General features: G+C 55.8%; 1 protein-coding gene across 2 annotated transcripts in view; it reads left to right on the top strand.

Annotated features, from left to right (window-relative positions):
- CRTAC1 (cartilage acidic protein 1) overlaps positions 1-19,561 on the top strand; it is a 150,906-nt gene that overhangs the window by 106,761 nt on the left and 24,584 nt on the right. For both annotated transcript variants that reach the window (XM_044382021.3, XM_026493816.4), the window contains exons 6-11: positions 5,261-5,395; positions 8,710-8,855; positions 11,664-11,800; positions 15,466-15,548; positions 16,390-16,490; positions 16,862-17,030. In XM_044382021.3, the coding sequence (XP_044237956.2) occupies positions 5,261-5,395; positions 8,710-8,855; positions 11,664-11,800; positions 15,466-15,548; positions 16,390-16,490; positions 16,862-17,030 (771 nt within the window). The remainder of the gene's footprint in view (positions 1-5,260; positions 5,396-8,709; positions 8,856-11,663; positions 11,801-15,465; positions 15,549-16,389; positions 16,491-16,861; positions 17,031-19,561) is intronic.

A 19,561-nucleotide genomic window follows, 5' to 3' on the forward strand; every position in this document is an offset into this window, starting at 1 on the left:
TAGAACAAAGCGGAGGGGCAGATCTGATTTATAGGAAGTCATTATTGGAGGAGAAGGAGATGCCTAAAGCCCAGCTGAGGCCTTCTGGCGGCTCCCCATCAGCCCACTCCAGAGAGGTGGCCGTGGGCAGCGGAGTGGGGGCCCCGGAGCCTCCCAGGCTGGCAGGCAGGCGGACACTGCCTTGCAGCAGGAGCACAGAGGATGTGACAGGCAGAGCTAGAGTGACAGGCTCTCGACCAGGGCCCAAGACCCTTGGGGAGTGCAGCCGCAGGCCTGCCAGGGGTATCCCGTGCCCCCGGGAATGTGCGGTGTCAATGCATTGGATGATTGACAAGAAGGGACATCATTTTTCTTTCAACGCAAACACAAATACTCATAATAGAAATGCGATCCTGCTGCAGTTTCTTCCGCTAAAATAAGAGATTGTAAAGAAAGGTCAAGCCCGCGGCTGGCCACTCCGGGCCTTACCAGGAGTCCAGCTCCCTCCTCTGCCAAGAGGGAGGTTGTGTAGAAATGTTTGAGAGCGTGCTGTGGGCTAGCACAGGCTCTGGGGTCACTCAGATGTGGGTTTGAGCTGCGATCTGTGGCCTGCTGGCTGTTATCGCACCTCCTTGAGCCTCGATTTCCTCACCTGGAAAACGGTGCAGTGGGATGAGACGCAGATAACACCCAGGACACGGGACTGGAGAACAGGTGGCCAGAGGAGCCGATCCTGCCCTCTTTCCTGAGACTCTTCAGGCCCCTGCCGTTCTCCCACCCACTGCCCCCTCAGCGTCCTACAGGGAGGGGCTGCAAGGATTGAGGGAGGAGTAGAATGTCCGTGTCTAATACCCTCCACCCCGTGCACTTGGAACCGTGCACTTGGAACCGTGCCAGCTACCTGGACGGCTCACAGAGGGCTCGTGGGTAGCAGCACCAGCACAGTATTATTCTAGGTTTGAATGTTCGGGAAATTTAGGATGAAAGACCCTGTTACCATCCTGCCCTGACCCTCCCTCTCCCTTCAACACACACACATACATGCACACACACACACACACACACACACACACACACACACACTGCCCATTCCTCCATCCCTATGTTTTCCAGCATCTTTGCTACTCTTCTCCAGTTTCTTGGATGCTCTTGGCAGCCTGCAGATCTTGGCACCCACAAGAATTGTATTTCTATGGAGGATTCAGTAGATTAATCCCACTGGTCCAGATTCTTGGGCCAGCAGGCCCCACAAAGACTCCACTCATGTGGACTGCCGATGGGTCTGGGAATCTACTCCCAGCCACGCTTCTCCCGAGTTTCAGCCTGGAGGATGCTCTGGAAGAGTGGGAAGGAGCCTTGGCGATCTCATGCCCCTCTCCAGGTTATGGGGAGGGAGACCAGGGCCTGAAGAGCACACAGCTCAAGTTCCTGGAGCCGGAGCAGAGTCAGAGGCCAAGCAAGGACCCAGAGGCTTTTCCTTAGCATGGCAAATACCCTGCCTCCTTGTGCCTGGGTCCTCTGGCCCCCAGCAGCACGCCCCCTCCCTTATTCCACACAGCCCCACTTTCCCATCATCACCCCACCACCTCTGACTCCCAGATGTGATCTGGCCTGTCAGCGGACCACCCCAGTACCGCCTAGATGCAACCTGAGAAACGGATTGCCTATACCCAAACTGGACTTGAGTCTGCATCGCCAAGTACAGGGGTTCAGAGGTTTAGGGGTGCAGTTCTTAAGTCTAAATGAGGCTACCGCATGGGGCTCAGGACCACTGGGCAGATAATCCGAGGGGGTGTCGGAAGGTGTCATGGGGGAAGAGGGGCAGTGGGGAGGCATTTTCCCCTGTCCCTCCACCTCTCCCACCCAGCCTGATGGGCAGAGTGAGAAGCCTTCAGGAGGCGTTGGGCAGGGAGCAGCCTTTGCACCCACCAGCAGAACAAGGAGGCCTTAGGAGCCTGAGTGTGCTGGGGAAATAAGGGGATTTTATTCACCCAGCAGCTGGGAAATTGTCCCAGCTAATGCCTGTGTGGCACCTGACATTTCCCAAAGTACGCGCGGAAAACCAGCTCACTTACTGTTTATGACAGCCCTGAGAAGAAGCTGTTGTTACTCTCAGTCTCACGTTAAAGTGAGAAAACAGATGCCCAGAAAGGTTCAGTGATGGGCCCAAGGTCACACGCACACTTTCTGACCCCGTCTTCTTTCCCCTCACCAGGGCCGCCCCTCCAGCCCCAGCTGGGGAGCCGCTTGTCCCCAAGAGGATGAGCCCGCCTCAAATGCAGAAGGAGTAATGGATGTAAAGTAGAATTTTACTCCCTATTGGGGCGCCATCCTCCAAGGCAAAAACAAAGTTGCTCCGAACTGCCGCTTGGGTGGCCCGGAAGGCTAAACCTCGGCAGGGAGAAGATTCGGGGGAGGGGAGAATGTCGGGTAGAAGGTACTGAACCGGGAGCCTCCGTCGGGGACCCACGCACGGTGCGTGGAGCTTATTGAAGAAGATTTACATGACCCACCTGGGAGTAGAGTTCCTGCCACAGCACAGCAAGGGCTGCAGACCCCCGGCCGCCCCTGCCTCAGACTTGAGCTGGGCTCTCCATACTGAGGCTGCTGGGGCGGGTGCCCAGGAGGCTGGCTCCCCGACTGTCGACTCACCTGCTCCCCAACTGTGCAGCGAACTTGCCAAGAAGGAGTTGTGGGTAACATCTCTGTTATGGTCCAGTTGCCATGGCAATAAATTGTCACTAATTAGTAGTGTGGTTACCATGGCAATTTTCTAATAATTACAGGTTACAAATGGTACAAGGCTTCAACCCAACCCAATTAGTTAATTAGAAAGATTTAGAAATTTGTCCAAGAGGGAAATAACCTGCTTTGTAGAAAATGAAGAGAATGTGTCACAGCTTGAGAGCCAGAGGCAGAGAGGAAATTGGAGGACACTAGAGTGGGGAGGAAGGATGGAGTTGCATGGTGGCAAGTCCCAGAGCCCCGCCTGGAGTTTCCGGGGGCCCGGGCAAGGCGCAGGGTTTCTCACTGAAGCCTGTGCCTGGGCAGGAATCTGGCAGGGTGGGGGCAGGAAACAGCTGCCAGCAGCCACGCTGGGGCTCCTCTCTGAACGGGGAGAAGTGGTGCCCAGGTTACCGCCCAGCAGCCCTCCGCTGGCCTTAGGAAAGGCCTCTGAGAGCCTCCCCGCCCCACACTCTGGCTCTCCTAATGAAAAGCGCACGCCACCCCCTCGGTGATGCCCCCCAGGAGCCCTGTGGATTTAGTGACTCCATGTTCCGGAGGCTCGGGCTGTCCTGGAGAGCTAATTAGATTACCTGGGAGGAATATGGGAGGCACAGGGCCCAGAATGTGCTAATTTGGAGCTCAACCACGAGAGCAAGGAGAGTGGCAATGCCATTGGACCCATCCCCTCCTCTTGGCCCCCAACACCCCGCCTGGTGGGCAGGCCACATTGCACAAGTGAGAGAGGCCCCATGATTTCCTCCAGGAACCTCTCTGAGACGACAGGAGGAGTCCGGAGACCAACAAAACCTTCATCCCACATTAGCACACTTCATGGGAACCTCTTCCCCATCCAGAGCCAGGCAGGCAGGTGCTTGGGGAGGGCCTGGCCCAACGTCACTCCGGTCTGCCAGAGCTCTCGTTTATTTAACAAATAACAATGAGCTCTTCTGAGTTCTCTGGTGACTCTCCTTACTGTACTGAAGAGCGTGTTAGAGCCATATCTTTCAAACTTTACTGTGTACATAGCCCCCCGGGGGTCCTGCTAGAATGCGGTCCTGACTGGTGGGGGGTGGGGCGAACCTGAGATTCTGTATTTCTAGCAAGGCGACACCCTTGCAGCGGGCCTGACTCTGAGTAACGAGGTGGTAGGGTCCACAAAGCCCTTCACGTGTCTCACCTCGCGTGATCCTTGTAAAAATCCTAAAATAGAAAATGCAGGTCACACTACACCCATTTTACAGATGAGGAAACTGAGGCTCAAGCTTAAATTACCCAAGGTCACGCTGCTTGTAAACCGCCATGCTGGGACTAGAATCCACGTCCCAGTCCTGGCAGGGCTGTCTTCTGCCCAGTATTTCCAGTGATTGGGGCAGTGGCTTCCAGGGCTTGATGTGAAACCCGGGAGTGGGTGCTGTTTGTTTAAGATGTCTTAATATTGGACTCGTTGACACGGGAAGCTCAAATTTGATCTTGGAGACATCAGACCCTAATGTAGACTGGCTTGATTCCTTTCTTTTTTAAAAAAGTATGCAGTTATCGGATTTTTTCCTTTCCAACTACAGAAGCAATTCTGTTGCAACAAGCCAAACAACACAAAGATGTTCCCCAAAAAGGCCAACTCCTGCCTCTCCTTCCCTCCCCAGATCCCACCCCATCTGGTAGCCCGGGTTGACAACACAGGGCATGGCCTTTCCCACTTTCCCCCAAACTCTAGAACAAGCTTGCACAAACACCTCCAGAAGTATCATGTATTTTCCTTTTTTTTTTTTTAAATGAAACTAAGATGACACAATAGTATCACTTGGTGAATCGCTTTTTCATTTTTTTTTTTAAAGGTTTTATTTATTTATTTGAGACTGAGAAGCACAAGAGCGGGGAGGGGAATCGCTTTTTCATTTAACAGTATGCCACGGGCACTCCTCCAAGTCAATACAGATGGGTCCACGCAGTCTTTTCAGCGGCTGCAGAGAGGTCTGTCCCATGGATGCAGCACAATCCATTCAACCAGTCGTCGCTGATGGACTTCCAGGTTGCTCCCACTTGTTTACTCCATCAGCAAAGTCAAGAAAGCATCCTGTAGCCTTAGCCGGCCTAGTGGTCTATGTTCTGAGGACAGGAGCACACCGGTGTCGACTGGCGTACGGATGACTCGGGTGGGGGTGGGGGTTGTCAGGAAAATCTGTGACTTGATCAAAATGTGGTGGGTAGATCGGGGCTGGGGGATTGTGGTGAGTCAGCCTCCGAAGGGACTGGAAGGATCTATACGGTGGCCTCTGTAGTTCATGGCATCATGGCTTTGGCACAAAGTGGCTCTGTCTTACCCCCTCCCTTGCCTCATCATCAGTGTGGTCATCCTCTGCACAAGTGTACAGGACTGCGAGCCCAGATCTGGGCTCAGGGAAGCATCCAGAAGGTTGGAATCTCCCCCTGCCCCCAAAGCTCTTCTGAGGCATCGCCATAGCGGCTTCTCAAAGGCCTCAGAGGCACCCTCGTCCTCCTCGCGGGCCTGAGGCTTTGCTTCCGCCACTCACTGTGGGTTGATGTCGTCTCCTAGGGGGCCGGGGTGTCAGCGTGGGCCCCATCCTCAGCAACAGTGCCTCAGATATCTTCTGTGACAACGAGAACGGGCCCAACTTCCTCTTCCACAACCAGGGTGATGGCACCTTCGTGGATGCTGCTGCCAGCGCTGGTGAGTGTGGCTGCTGCCCTGCACCCTCGGTGCCCCAGACCGTCGGGGGCCTCTGGGCACCCCGCCCCCTCCAGCATGGCCCTGCGGGCCTCGGGGAAACTGGGACCAGTAACCGTGCGCACCCCACAGGGAAACATTGCTTGTCACCTTCAATCCCACATCCCCCAAGGCTCAGGCCAGAAGCGATGTGTGCTGCTGGGGAAAGGGGGGGACTGGAACTCCTGACCACTTTCCATTTGCCAGCAACTAGATTTGGCCCACGTTCCTCTGAGTCCTGCGTGAGTCCTCAGCATTAATTTCCCCTCCACGCTGCCTCTTTCCAGGTCTCCTCCCCACATTCACCTTAATCACTGAATTCAATCCAGTAACCATTTATTGAGCCCCTGCTAAGTGCCAGGTGGAGCTAAGAGCTGGGGATGCTGACCCCAACAAGATTATACCACCCTATTCTACCTGGCACACATACACAGCCATCCACATTCTAGAGGGGAAAACAGACAAACAAATAGCTAAGTAAGAAGGAGACTAAAATCCACACAAAATAGTACTTCAGGCTCCCAGCTCTGCTCCCCTTCTTCCCTTTGTGCTCATCCCTCATGTGCCTCAGGGCCTTTGTACCTGCCATTCTCTCTGCCTGAAAGTGCCTTCTCCCTTTTCTCTATCTGCAGAAATTCTATTTCTCCTCTAACACCCAGCTCTAGGAAGCCTTTCCTGCCTCCCTCCGTGCTACCTGGCAGAGTCGCACTCCCTCCTCTGCATTCACACTGCCTTTCCATGTACTTCTCAATCAGGTCTCTAAAATAATCTGTGTCTACAAGGACTGCACGCTGTACTGTTCATTGTTGACACAACACTTGGCACACAGTGGTCACCCAAGAAATTTGGCTGAATGGCAGAAGGGACACTTAATGAAAGTTTGTGAATATAATCAGTCTGTCCTTCAACCACTTCTCCCCACCCACTTCCTCCCCACCGTGCCAACGAAAGGATTGATTTCGCCCCTTTCCAGGCAGCATAGGGAGGAGCTCTAGCCTCCCGAAGAAGAGGTGAGCGGGAATTAGACACATAGATCAAAGGTCCTACAAGCTCCAGCTAGGGCTGACAGCTAGCATCAAATCCCTGAGCGTCTGCCAGTCTATCCTCTGTGACTTACAAGTACCTAATCCCCCGCTCTCTGTTCGCGAGTGCCCACTTTGCACACCACCCCTCCACTCGTAGCCAGTCAGTTCTTCTCGTGCCTTTCCCTCTTCTCTTTCCTGGGCAAAGCTAGAGCTGGAGGCCACTCCCCTGGGCCTGCCCTCCCACCTGGCCTGCCCACGCGTGCGCGCGCACACACACACACACACACACACACACACACACACATTCCACAGTGGTATATACTCCGGCAGCAAATTTTCTCATTGCTGAAAAATCACAGAATGAAGGGGAGGTGGTGGTGGAGAAAGCCTAGAGGATTTGATAAGGTGTTAAAGAGATGGGAGCAGAGGTGAGCGAGCAAGTTGGAGTGGGAGAAGGTATCTGGCGGGAGGAGAGAGGAAAGGTGCTAGGCCCGTAATTGAAAGTCAGAATGATTGCAGGGGTTTAACAAGACATGTCAAGAGGGCATTCATCATCCAAGCAGACGCTGCTGTGAAATGCAGCCTGGCACCGATTATTCCCAGGGAAGGGAACCAGCTCCTTGTCGGGGTGCCTCGCAGATAGGAGAGAAATGGGCTGACACAGAAGGCCACCGACGTTAGGCCTGGGGAGTTTGTAGAGAATTAATGGGGTATTAATCCTAGAGGTTAGAGGCTGACCCCACTTCTTGGCAAAGCCTCTTCCTCAAGCCTAGGGCTCACTGCCTCTTCTCCCCACACACACCCCATCGTCCAGATCCTTCCTCCCCCAAGAGGGTACTCAGCTTCCAAGGTTCTCAGGGGGCCCTACCCCCACCTTCTCCTGGCTCCCATCCCCAGGAGCTCTGTAGTTGCAGCCGGCAAGAGCTCCCTGGGCCCTGGATGCTGTGACCCCCCCCCCATTATATTGTCCTCCCGCCCGCCATCTCTGAGGGCCTAGGAGCAACGGCACTCTGTCCTCCACAAGGGTCAGCATGGGATTGAGAGCCAGCATCCACCGCCTCTCAGCTCCACGCTGGGCCGGAGCGGACATATCCGCCTCGGGCGGCCAGGAGGTCAGGCCGTCCCTCTGGGCAAAGCCAGCCCGTCCTCCCCCAGGATCAGCTCAGTGCGCACTGGCAGATGCAGGGACAGCAGAGGCAGGCGACATTGGACACACAAGCTTCTCTTCCCCGAGCTCCCAAGGCACGCTGTGGGTTTCTGGGTTATGATGTGGCATTTCCTCTGCTGTCGCCAACATCCCCAGGTGCTTTCTGTCAAATTATTTATGTCTCCTCATTCATTCAGCAAGTATTTGCTGAAAACTACCAGGTCACACAGATGCTGCGTGAACACAGGGGAACAAGAAGACGGCCCCTGACCTCGGAGTGTAAGGTCTAGTGGGGAAACCAGATGCTAAGCAAATAAGCCACAAAGGAACATAATGGCCCCTGTGATCAGCGTAGAAGAGGGAAAGAACGAGATTCTGTCAGGACAAATAACAAAGTAGCTGGGAGGAACTGATTTCGTGGGAGTGGTCAGGGAAGGATTCCCTGAGGAGGTAACATAGTAGCTGAGAGCAGAAGAAAAACAAGGAGCCAGGTAACCAAGAGCCAGGGGAAGAGCATTCCAGGAGCAGTGAGAACCTTGAGCAAAGGCCCAGAAGCCGGAACAAGAAAGGTCCATTTGAGGAATGGCAGGAACACAGGTAGCCAGAGCTTCTGAGTAAGGGGGGGGGGGGGGTATCAGATAAAGAGCAGATAAGGTGGGCGGGAGGCCTTGTGCCCCCCAGGCAGGAATTTGAATTTGACCCAACAGTACTGGGGAGCCACGGAGAGATTTAAGCAAAAGAGTGATGACCAACGTGCTATACCCCAGTGGCAGCGTGGGGATGGCTGGAGAGGCCGTTGGTCCTCCAGAATTTCCATGTGTCCTTCCCCTACCCGCGCTACCCCAAAACTGAGTGAAAACTATGTGCTTGCTGGGCATGTGCAGCTGAAGGCCAGCCTGGTGCCCTTCATAACCACACGGCCGTCCCACCTCCTGCGCCCGTGGAGAAATTCTGAGCTGGCCACTGCGGCTCCCCGTCTGCTCCGGGGAGGGCAGGGTCGGCACACCCTCCCCGTTGCTCTCCAATGAGCTCCAGCAAGGCGAGCGTTCGTAGACCCCGCAGGGGATGGTCCCCTGAGGGTCCCTTCCCGCCGCCCCCCTCTGCAGGTGTGGACGACCCCCACCAGCACGGGCGAGGTGTTGCGCTGGCTGACTTCAACCGCGATGGCAAAGTGGACATCGTCTACGGCAACTGGAACGGCCCTCACCGGCTCTACCTGCAGACGGGCGCCCGTGGGAAGGGCCGCTTTCGGGTAAGCAGGGACCTCCACCCTCTGCCAGCCCCTCCCAGCCCCCAGCACGGGCGTGTGGCCCTGGCATGCCCTGGGGGTGCGGCCTTGCCTGTGCCTCCCACCAGGATGAGAAGGGGCTTGTGGCCCTGCAGGGCCTGGAGGCTCAGGACAGCCCCGGCGAAGGTAATATCTGGGAGAAGGTGATGGACTCCAGCCTGGGCTTCCGTACCGTCTCTAGTGCCCGAGGCAGAGAGAGCCCCTGGGACAGCAGGGACAGCAGCTTCCCACAGTGCGCAAGAACAGGGCCCTGAAGGCTCTGGGCTTCATTCCCGCATTGGCAGCGTTTTTCCAGGTGGCTCCTGGAAAACCTGATCTTTTCAAGTTTAAGTCCTGGTTAAGGGTGCAGTGGGGAAGAGAGGGACGGGGGAGGTTGAGGCTACAGAGCTCCCAACAGCTGCCCCCTAAGGACAAATGGCAGGTGGTGGTCAAAATGACCTCCAGCCTCGCTGTGTGTCCCCTCCTTAGCTGTCAATAGACTGCAATGCCAAGAATTCTACGAAGGGGCTGTTGGGCGGCAGGAATAGGGGTGCCCCCCCCCCCCCCGAATGAGCTGGAGTTTGGAGCTTTCTCAGGGAGCTCTCCTAGGAAGGTTGAAACTGATCACAGCAAGTCCGGATGGTTCTGGAGGTACCTAGGTCTCGCCAAAATCCCCTGCGGGAGCGAGAATTTGCCTAATGCTTGAGGGTCCAGGGGAGTCTCTGGGAACCTTCTGTCTGCGTCACCACCACAAGCTTCCTCCTTTGTAGGCAGCCCGCTGGGGTTGCTCAGGCCCAGCTGCTCCCCCTCTTGAGACCCAGGCTCTCTGTGTGAGAAGGAGACGTGCCCTGAACTCAGACAGTTGATCCTGGGGTTCTGGATGATTTACATCTTTATTCAGCTTTTTGTTATTTTTAAGATTGATTGATTTATTTTAGAGAGAGAGTGAGCACACGAGTTGGGGGAGGGGCAGAGGGACAGAATCCTCAAGCAGACTCCCCACTGAGCATGGAGCTCAACATGGGGCTCGATCCCACGACCCGTGAGATCATGACCTGAGCCAAAACCAAGAGTCAGATGCTCGACCAACTAAGCCACCCAGGTGCCCCCAGCTTTTTGTCCTAACAAAGGTTAGGGAGGTGATTTACTCCCCAGGACATGTGACAGTGTCTGGGACATTCTTGGTTGTTACAAATGGGAGATGAGTGCGACTGCCGTCTAGTGGGTAGAGGCCAGGGACGCTGCTAAATGTCCTATCCTGCATAGGACAGCCCCCCAGCAAGGAATGATCCAGGCCCAGACACCAGTTGAGGAACGCGGCCAGGCCTTCTGGTGCCCCTTCCCGAGCTCACGGGAGTGATAATAATGGTAATAGACGCCCCGTTTATCAGGTGCCTTCCATGTGCCAGGAACTGTGCTAAGCGCTTTACGTCCATTGTCTCTGAACCCCGGGCGTCCAGTGGGGCAACCCCAAGGGAGCTCTGGAGGTTTCCATTTTTATAGGATCGATAGAATAATGATGAGTTAGAGAGCCTGAGGTCTCTTTTCCTCCAGCTCTTAGGGCCCTGCTCAGCCCACCCTGGCCAACTGGCCAGGCTCTTAATCAGCCTCATTACTGCACTGATGGGGACAACCCCCCTCCCACCTCCCCAGAACAGGCAGCTCACCGGCTGCCCCAGGCTGCCTCGTTCCTGCAGCTGATGGGGGGGGGGGGGCAGTGAGAGGCCAAGGAGCAGGGCCAGGCCAGTGGGCAGAGGGGCACTTCCAGAAACAATAACTGTCCCTTCCCAACCCTTTCCACGTGGGCCCTGAGATTTAGACAGGCTGCTAGAATCTTTAAGGGACAAAACCATCTGTGATGGATACTCTTAAAATCAAAAGGTTGCTCTCCACGCCGCTTCTTCTATTTCAAAGGAAGTCCCACACCTGGAACCCTTTGCCGGGTCCACCAAGGCTGTGTCAGCACTTTGAGGTCCAAGCTGGGCTCTCCTGGGCTTAAGGTCTCCCCGTGAACCGGGGACAGGTGTATCTGATCCTGCAAACCCCCAAAGCAAGAGTCTCCAAAAAAATCGAAAGACTTCCAAGAAAAAAACACAAGCTAACAGCGGAAACACAGCTAGAAGCCACCTCTGCTGCCTTCACGGGACTGAGCGCGTGAGCAAGGCCAGGACAGACGTTGGGGACCTGTTTCGCGCCCAGTGCTTGCCAAGCATTTTACATGCGGTGCCCACGGCCTGAGCCACTATCCCCACGTTACTGATGGAGAGAGACCTAAGAGGTTGATAACTTGCCTAAGATCACACAGCTAGGCGGCAGAGAAGCCTGGATCAAACGCACAGCACTTTCCAGGGGCCCCCACCCCCCACTTCTGACTCTCTTACAGAGGAGGAAGGGCATAGCATCTTGAGAAAGAAGCCCCAGCTACCGCCCCATCATTAGCTGTGACCACGGGGGATTCCCCCCTCCCTCCTGCAGGACACAATCCCCTTCCCTGTAAAATGGGAATGCTAATGTCTGTCCTGCCTCAAGTGCCTGATGGGAGGGCTGAGTGTGACCCTGACCAGGGAACAGCCAGGTGCTTCGCTGGTGTGAATTGGACTGTCCCTCTCACTTCCTTGTCCTCCTACAAGCAATCTTTGTGGTCGTGGGTGCAGCCACCACAGTTCCCTTCCAGGGAAGGTGAGAAAGGAGGTGTTCGGTCGGTGTCTCTTCTCTTGGATTGCACCCACACACAGAGTGTCACCCCACACACACAGACCTCTGTCTGCTGACCTGCACCCTCTCCCCTGCCAGGACATTGCCTCGCCCAAGTTCTCCATGCCGTCCCCTGTCCGCACAGTCATCGCCGCCGACTTTGACAATGACCAGGAGCTGGAGATCTTCTTCAACAACTTTGCCCACCGCAGCTCCTCAGCCAACCGGCTCTTCCGGTAGGTGCTTTAGGCTGGCCAGTGGCCTCTCACTCTCGCGGGCTGGGAGTCGGGGAGGAAGGTGTAGGACTCAGAGGGGAGTTCCCAGGACTGAGGTGCAGGAAGGTCCCCTGATGAACGAACAGAGAGGAGGGAAGGAGGGATTGAGCAAGAGGCTGTGGAATGGAGGGCAGATCTTGGGCAGGAAGCCGGCCTCCTGCTGTTGCGGGGGAAATGGGCAGAGGGACATGGCCCAAAGTGTGCCCAGAAGCCAAGCTCTACAGGAGAGAAATCCACACTACCACAAAAAGGAGTTACAGAGTCAAATCTGCTTGGGTGCGCCTGGGGTAAGCAAACAGGCAGGTTTACTGGTTGCGGGACTTCTCAGAGCCTTAACATGACCATGAGTGTTTTTACTTTCTGAAAGGTAGATGCAGTATTCCAAATAGATTAGACCACAGGACACCTCTTTCAAAGATTTTCCTCTTGGGACTGGTGCTCTGCAAAACATCCCTTGGGAAATGCTGGATAAGACGATTAATAGTAGACAAGGAAAAGGGAGTGACAGATGGAAGGAATCTGCAAGCCTCTTTATCTGGGGAGGAAAGGTTGGATGTTCGGAGGCAATACTTCTCTAAGAGGGGCCGGGGACCATCGGCATCAGAATCACCCCAAGTGCTTATTTAAAGTACAGAAGCCCACCCAGTTCTCCTGAATCAGCATTTCCAGGGGCGAGGCCAGGAATCTCTATTTTTAACAAGCGCACTGGGCATCAGGGGATTCTTGTCACTCTAGAGCTTGAGAACTGCTATTGGGGAACCTCAGGACCCATGTGGCCTGAGACAACACTGTTCCTGGCCTAGAACATGGTACTGGGGCTCAGGAGCCAGTGGGGAGAGGAGGCAGGTGGAGCAGGGGGCCTTGGATTCAGGAAATGGGCCGGATCACCTCAGCTCCCCGGGGCCTGCAACCCCTACCCTGGGGTGGGGGGGGCAACTATTAATAAAAGGCAAGAGCTGTGACTAAGCATGTTTTAAAATATAATTATTAACAAAGCATCAATCCTGACTGGATGTAATCACCCCCCGAAGGCACTAGATTTACTAATTAGGTGCCTTGCAAAAAGCTTATTCACAACTTCCAGATTAATTGCGAAAGATCAATTGCTCGTTAACAGAGACACTGCTTTCCTTCTCTGGCTAATAAAGTGTCACTCGCCAGGGCCCCTGAGCACGAGGGAGTCTAGTGCTCTCGTCGCTCTGGCCGTAGAACCCAGGCACTTCCCCTGTCCGCCTGCCCACCTGGCTCTGTCACACCCCCCAGCCTCCCTCTGGCCACCCCAAGGGCGGGCTGGCCTGGGGCTGCCATGGACGAGGACAGGGTCACCCCGTAGTGGCCCCACGCCACAGCAGTGAGAGCCACTTCCGAGGTACGCGGCTGTGCTCCAAGTCCCAGCGGCAGATGGCTGGGTCCCGAGCACGCAGCCCAGAGTGCGAGAGGCTACAGCGGGGGCTGCCGTTCCGCGGGCAGCTCTGCAAGTTTGGCCCCAACCTGTCGCTGTCGCTGAATGGAACATGGGAGTCTCCTTGTAGGAGATACTGGGGACTCAAAGCCTCCGTGTGCTTGAGCCCGAGATCTTTCAATAAAGAGCAGGGTAACCAGGGAATTCATCACCCAAACCAGATGCTTAGAGAGTGTAAGGGGTCCTGTTAATGGCAGGACAGCAGGCAAACAGGGACTCTCCAAGGCCAGCCAGGATACGGATGGTCACACTGCTGACATTGAAACATGCCTCTGATCTGTGCTGTCTCTTCACCCCTATGCTGCTCTCCGTCTCTGGCTCTGAAGGGGACTGTGTCCCCGGCTAGTCCTGCAGAGCAAGGGGTTGAAACTGCAAATCTGGCCACACCCCTCTTCCACTTGAAACCTTTCGGAAGCCGACTGCCCCCCCCCACACACACACACCCGCTTTGCCCCCCAGCCTCATCGCCCTCCCCATCCCCATTTACAGCTGAGCTCCAGACACCACCAGCTTTGTTGGGTTCTGAGCTGCACCGGGCCTGGACCCTCAGACTGCCCAACCCCTCTGCCCCTTGCTCCTCCCTCTTCCTCTGAGGGACCACACTCATCCTTCCGGTCCCAGCTTAGTTGACCCTTCCTCCAGGAAGCCCGGGTGGGCTTGCCCAGCTCCGCCCTCCCCTCGGCCCCTCTGCTGTTGGCCTTTGGCGCTGTGCGTGAGACTCCCTGCTGTCACGGCCCCTGGCTCCGTCCTTCCTGACGCACACCACAGCTGCAGGCCCCCACGCGGCGGACGGCGCGCGGAAATCCCTGCAGAAGAATGTGTTCGGCAAATACATCGATGCGGTGAAACTGCTGGGGTTACCTTTAGGAACCCTTCACGGCATTGTCGCCTGAACTGAGCAATGTCTCTGCCCAGCTGTGGCAGAGTCCGCAGGACACAGGGGGTCAAAGGGACGTGGTTGTTGGCAGGCTGAGGCACGCGTACCTCTACCAGTTACGCACACGCCCGCGTGCAACCAGGCACGCCACCCTCCACCCAGACCACACACGTGGGTGTGCTCAGCACAGATGCCCCAGGCAGACAGAGGGTTCTCCCAGGGCCGCTGCTCGGCTCTGCACACCCCCTGCATTTCCGTTCGCTCTCTGCCCTTCAGCCCCCCAGGCTCCAGCTCAGGGGACCCCTGCCCCATCCTGAAGTCACTGGCCACATCTCAGCCCGCAGGTGACTCTCTGTGACTCGGGCAGACAAGAGCCGCCCGCGGTGTCGCCGGGCGAGTGATCAGACCCCTCCCAGCCCCCTGGCTGCCCCAGCATTGCTCCACACATCCAGGCCAGAGCACCCAAGGCCGTGAGAATGTAATGAGTGAGGAAAATCGGAGGAAAGCTCACCACCTTCATCAGCATTCAGCTCAGTGTGGGGAAAGAGCAGGACATTCACAGTGGGCTTTTCTGAAGCAGATTACCGTGATTCAGAGCTTAAAATAGAGCCCCTGCAGCCCAAAGGGACCCCTTTCTGCCCTCTTGGCCACTGGATTTCATCCACGCCACCCACAGACACGTGCTCGGAGCTTCCTGCGAGCCATGCACTGTGCTGGTGCTGTGGGAAATGTGAGAATGAGGAACGCGTGGTCCTCGCCTGCAGAGAGCTCCCAGTCTAACTGGGGCGACAGACGCATTCATTCAGATTTAACACAAGGCGGAAAGTGATCAAGGCCGAGCAGGAGAGCGCCGCTTCCAGCACGACGATCAGGGAGGGCTTAGCGGAAGCAGCATCTGACTGGTTCGAATCCTGGGTACACCCAGAGCTCAGAAGCCCAGGGCCACTTGAAGGAAAGGGAAGGTCAGTTGAAGGTAGCTGCGTCCCTGCCCCTTCTCCATCCATCAACTGCCCTTCCCCGGGCTGTCTATAATTCATCCATTAGAGAAAGAAAAATCAATATTTACCAACGTAAATTAAAACCCAGGAAGGGAACAGGCAGGGTATAGGCAGGCTCTGTGAGCAGAGAGTAGCTCCGCAGGCGTCCAGGTGGTGGCCGGTGCACGGTGGGGCTGGGGGCTGCTCCGGGGACAGAGCCTGGAGTGAGTGGGCCTCTGGGTTCAGGGGGCCCGCAGGCGCCTTGCCAGCATGTTACTCATCTCTGAATGACCTGTCTCTTCTCCTGCAGCGTTGTCCGCAGGGAACATGGTGACCCCCTCATCGAGGAGCTCAATCCTGGTGACGCCTTGGAGCCTGAGGGCCGGGGCACAGGTGAGGGCACCTGGGGGCTCAGGCCCACACTCCTCTGTCTCAGCTCCACCCACGCACGGGATGAGGGCAAGAGGGGGATGGGGCAGCTAGCCCCACTGAGCAGGACCCCTCCTTCCCTGCCATGCTGGAGGCTGACACCCTAAGGCAGGGTGAGCCCCCAGGAGCCCCAGGCTGGAAGCAGAGGAGACGATGACCATTTCTCCAGCGTCGGGGCAGGGGCAGGGCTCTGGAAATCCGTGGGTGGTAGCTGCTGTGGTGGCGGGAGGGGACGGAAAAGAGAGGCTGCAGGTCCTGCAGTCCGAGCCCTCCCCTCTTGGCATTCAGCCTGGTGGCAGAGAAAGAGCACTGGATCCGGAGTCCCAAGCCCCGGTCCTGCCGTGCCTCACCTGTGGTCTTGGAAGAGGCGCTTGATCTACTGGGTCTAGTTCTGCCCATGCACAGAAGGGGTAATGACATCTGCCCTCCTCACCTGTGTTGTAGTGAGGACCGAAAGGAGACCATGAATGTGCGAACACGACACATTGACAAAAACTGCAAAGACAAAGGGCGTATATAATAGAAAGATCAGGAAGAAGTCCTCATGGTCTAAGCGATTTGCACCCATTCTCAGTGCAGAAGTTCAGGGAAAGGAAAGGCAGCCCCCCTTCATGATTTCCTGGCATGAGCGGGCTGTGGGAAAGCGGAGGAGAGGGGCTTCCCGGCTGGCTTCCTGCCCTAGCGTTGTGCTCTCGGCCTCCCCCCTCCCCGGGGGCACGTGCACCACAACGCGGCAGTGGTCGGGAGCCCCTCTCCCTGTCGGGTCTCCTGGCTGATGGCCAGAGTGAAATCTGCGTTGTTGCAGGGGGTGTGGTGACAGACTTCGACGGAGACGGGATGCTGGACCTCATCTTGTCCCACGGGGAGTCCATGGCTCAGCCGCTGTCTGTCTTCCGGGGGAACCAGGTGTGCATGGACCCCGGGACCCGTGGAGCCTGGCCCCGTGTGCTCCCCTGGGTCTAAGGTGGACGAGGGCAGAGGCGCCGGGATGCTTGCTTGCCCAGCGTGGTGGGAAATGGAAACCCAGGGAATAGACTGCAGCCGCTCAGTAAGACTCCAAGAAGGGCTGCCGGTGGGAGAGGCCCCTCTGCCTGCCCCAGACACTGCTCCCAAAACTGTTTTTCCGGAGTCTATGGGCTTTTCCCTCGTTTTCCCAGGGCCTCTCTTTCCAAACTTCAGCCAGTCTGCCTCGTTCGCCTTCTTCCTCTCTTCCTTCTCTTCCTCTTCCTCCCTCCCTGCCCTTCCTGCAACTCACCTGCCTTCCTCCCTCCCTGCAGGGGTTCAGCAACAACTGGCTGCGAGTGGTGCCTCGGACCCAGTTCGGGGCCTTCGCCAGGGGAGCTAAGGTCGTGCTGTACACCAAGAAGAGCGGGGCCCACCTGAGGATTATCGACGGGGGCTCGGGCTACCTGTGTGAGATGGAGCCCGTGGCACACTTCGGCTTAGGTGAGTCGGGGCCGGGGGCAGGGGGCAATGAGCTGTTGCACACGGACGGTGGGTTCCTGAAAATGCGGCCTGACACACGCTCCGTAACAGACGACTCGCAGCCCCAGCAGCTGCCGGGTGCACGGTACTTCCAGGTCTGGTGACGGCCATGGCAGACACCAGCCACGCGCGCAACCCTGCTCCGAAATGAACCTGAGCCCCAGTGGGAGGTTTCCATGCCCCGCCCCTCGCAGGGGCCCTTGCCACTGTCCTCCGCTGAATTCATTCACCTGGGGGTCAGAGGACTTAATCCTCCTTGTGTCCAAGACCAGGGCCCTGCTCCAACATTGGCCTGTACCGGACTTGCCCAAACCAGCTCTTTTCCTGGCCTCTTGGAGCCAGCTTGGTGACTAGAGCCTCGCCAAACCCCTGGTGCCTTCCCTGAGCTAAAAGGCTTAGAGAAGCCGCACGTTCTCCAGGGCCGTGCGTTCACCCTCAGGGGTGAAAACTGGTTCCCGTGTGGAGGAGGGGAAGCAAGAAAATCGTACTCTCTGTTTATATGTATAAAGGCACAGATATACGGACAGCACTGAAGCAGCTGTCCAGTGTATCTGTAGTGTGCAGGAGCTGTCACCACACACCTATCAGAACAGCTAAAAACAAGACAGTGATAACACCAGATGCGGGCAAAGATGCGGAGAAACTCGCTCTCCGCCCCCCCCCCCCAGCATCGTTGGTGGGACTGCGACATGGTACGGCAACTCTGCACAGTCATTTGGCGGTTTCTTTAAAAAGAAAAAACCAAACACACAACTACTATAAGACCCAGCAATCGCACCCCGAGGTATTTATCCCCGATGAATGAAAACTTCTGTCCACATAAAAACCTATACAAGATTATTCACAGTAGCTTGATCGGCAGCAGCCCAGACTAGAAGCACCCGGGATGAGCCCCGTAGGAGATCACCGGGTCAGCAAACGTTGTCCGTCCACACCACGGAATATTACTCAGCAATAAAAAGGAGAGAACTATTGATACACGTAGCAACTTGAATAGCTCTCAAGGGCATCATGGGGCATCATGGGGAGTGGGGAAAAAAGGCCCATCTCATAAAGTCACATACTGTTGATTCCATTTATATAATATTCTCGAAATGATAAAATTACAGAGACAGAAAATGGAGCAGTGGTTGCCAGGGGTGGGTGTGACCATAAAGGGACAGCCTGAGGGAGCTCTGGGGTGGTGGAGCAGTCCTGTATCTTGATTGTGGTGGAGGCTGCACAAATCCACACGTGATAAAATGACATAAAACCACGCACGCACGCGCGTGCGCGTGCGCACGCATGGCCCCGACGTCACTCTCCCGGGTTTGGTATCGTGCTATAGGGACACCAGCTCTAACCATTGAGGGAAACTGGGGGAAAGGTACACAGGGCCTTTCTGTGCTATCTTCGCAACTTCCTGTGAATCTAGAATTATTTCAACATCAAATGTTTTTAAAGAAATGCATTGGGGAGGGAATTGGGGAGGGGAGTCTAAAAAGGCTCCTTGAGAGGAGGGGCAATCCTGGAAAAAGTGTGGAGGAGCCAAGAGTGCCTTTACTAAAGCACAATGGTTAAGAAAGCATTTGAGTCAAATACACCTGCACTCGAAGTCCGACGCCCTCCCCACGCGTCAGCACCTCATGGGGAGACGTAATATTAACGTTAGGCAATATGGTCTGAAGTTAATATACGTGTGAAGTTAATATACATGTTAATATTATACACACATCATACAGGCAAAGGAAACAATGGAAAGAAAATGCGGGAAGTAGGAACAGTGATTCCGAGTGGCTGCACTGACGTAGTAATTCTCAGTTGTTCCAGGTGGCACTTTGCTCCTATTACGTCATTTCATGCTCATGACCCCCTGTGAGATGGGCATTACTTATCCCCATTCTACGGATGGGAAAACTAAAGATCGCAGCAGTGAAGGAACCCGCCACAGTCACGTGATACAGGGGTGGCAGAGCTGACACGCGAGTCCAGACCTGCCTGACTAGGTGATTTGTATTTGTTTCCGCACATTGTGTGTGTGTGTTCCAGCTTTTATAGGAACGCATAATATTCACGCGTCTGAAAAAGCAGCATAAATGTTTAGGGGACCTGGTTATACGAGCCTGTTCTCGGGCTGTTTCGCGCTGGATGGGTCGGCTGGCTGTTAAAGCATTTGTCACTGTGGCTCAGCTGGCCAAGTACAGGATGACTTTTGAAGACACGTCCTCCCTCACAAAACAGCAGTAGCCGACTGTCATTGAGCGCTCGGTGGGTGCCGGGCGACGGGCTCTGCACAAGATACCTCCCGCGGTTCTTACCACAGTGCGAGAAATCATAACCCCATTACACAGGTCAGAACTCTGAGGCCCAGGCTAAGTAACCTGCCCCGAATCCCACCTCCAGAAAGTAGACAGGGCTAGATTTGGACCCTGATTCCTTGGTCATGACTGACCACTGTAACCTGAGGGCTTGACCTCCCCTGGCTGCTCTGTGCAGAGCCAGCCAAGTCCTCC

The sequence above is a fragment of the Ursus arctos genome, unplaced genomic scaffold (genome assembly GCF_023065955.2).
Source record: "Ursus arctos isolate Adak ecotype North America unplaced genomic scaffold, UrsArc2.0 scaffold_7, whole genome shotgun sequence".
Taxonomy (NCBI): domain Eukaryota; kingdom Metazoa; phylum Chordata; class Mammalia; order Carnivora; family Ursidae; genus Ursus; species Ursus arctos.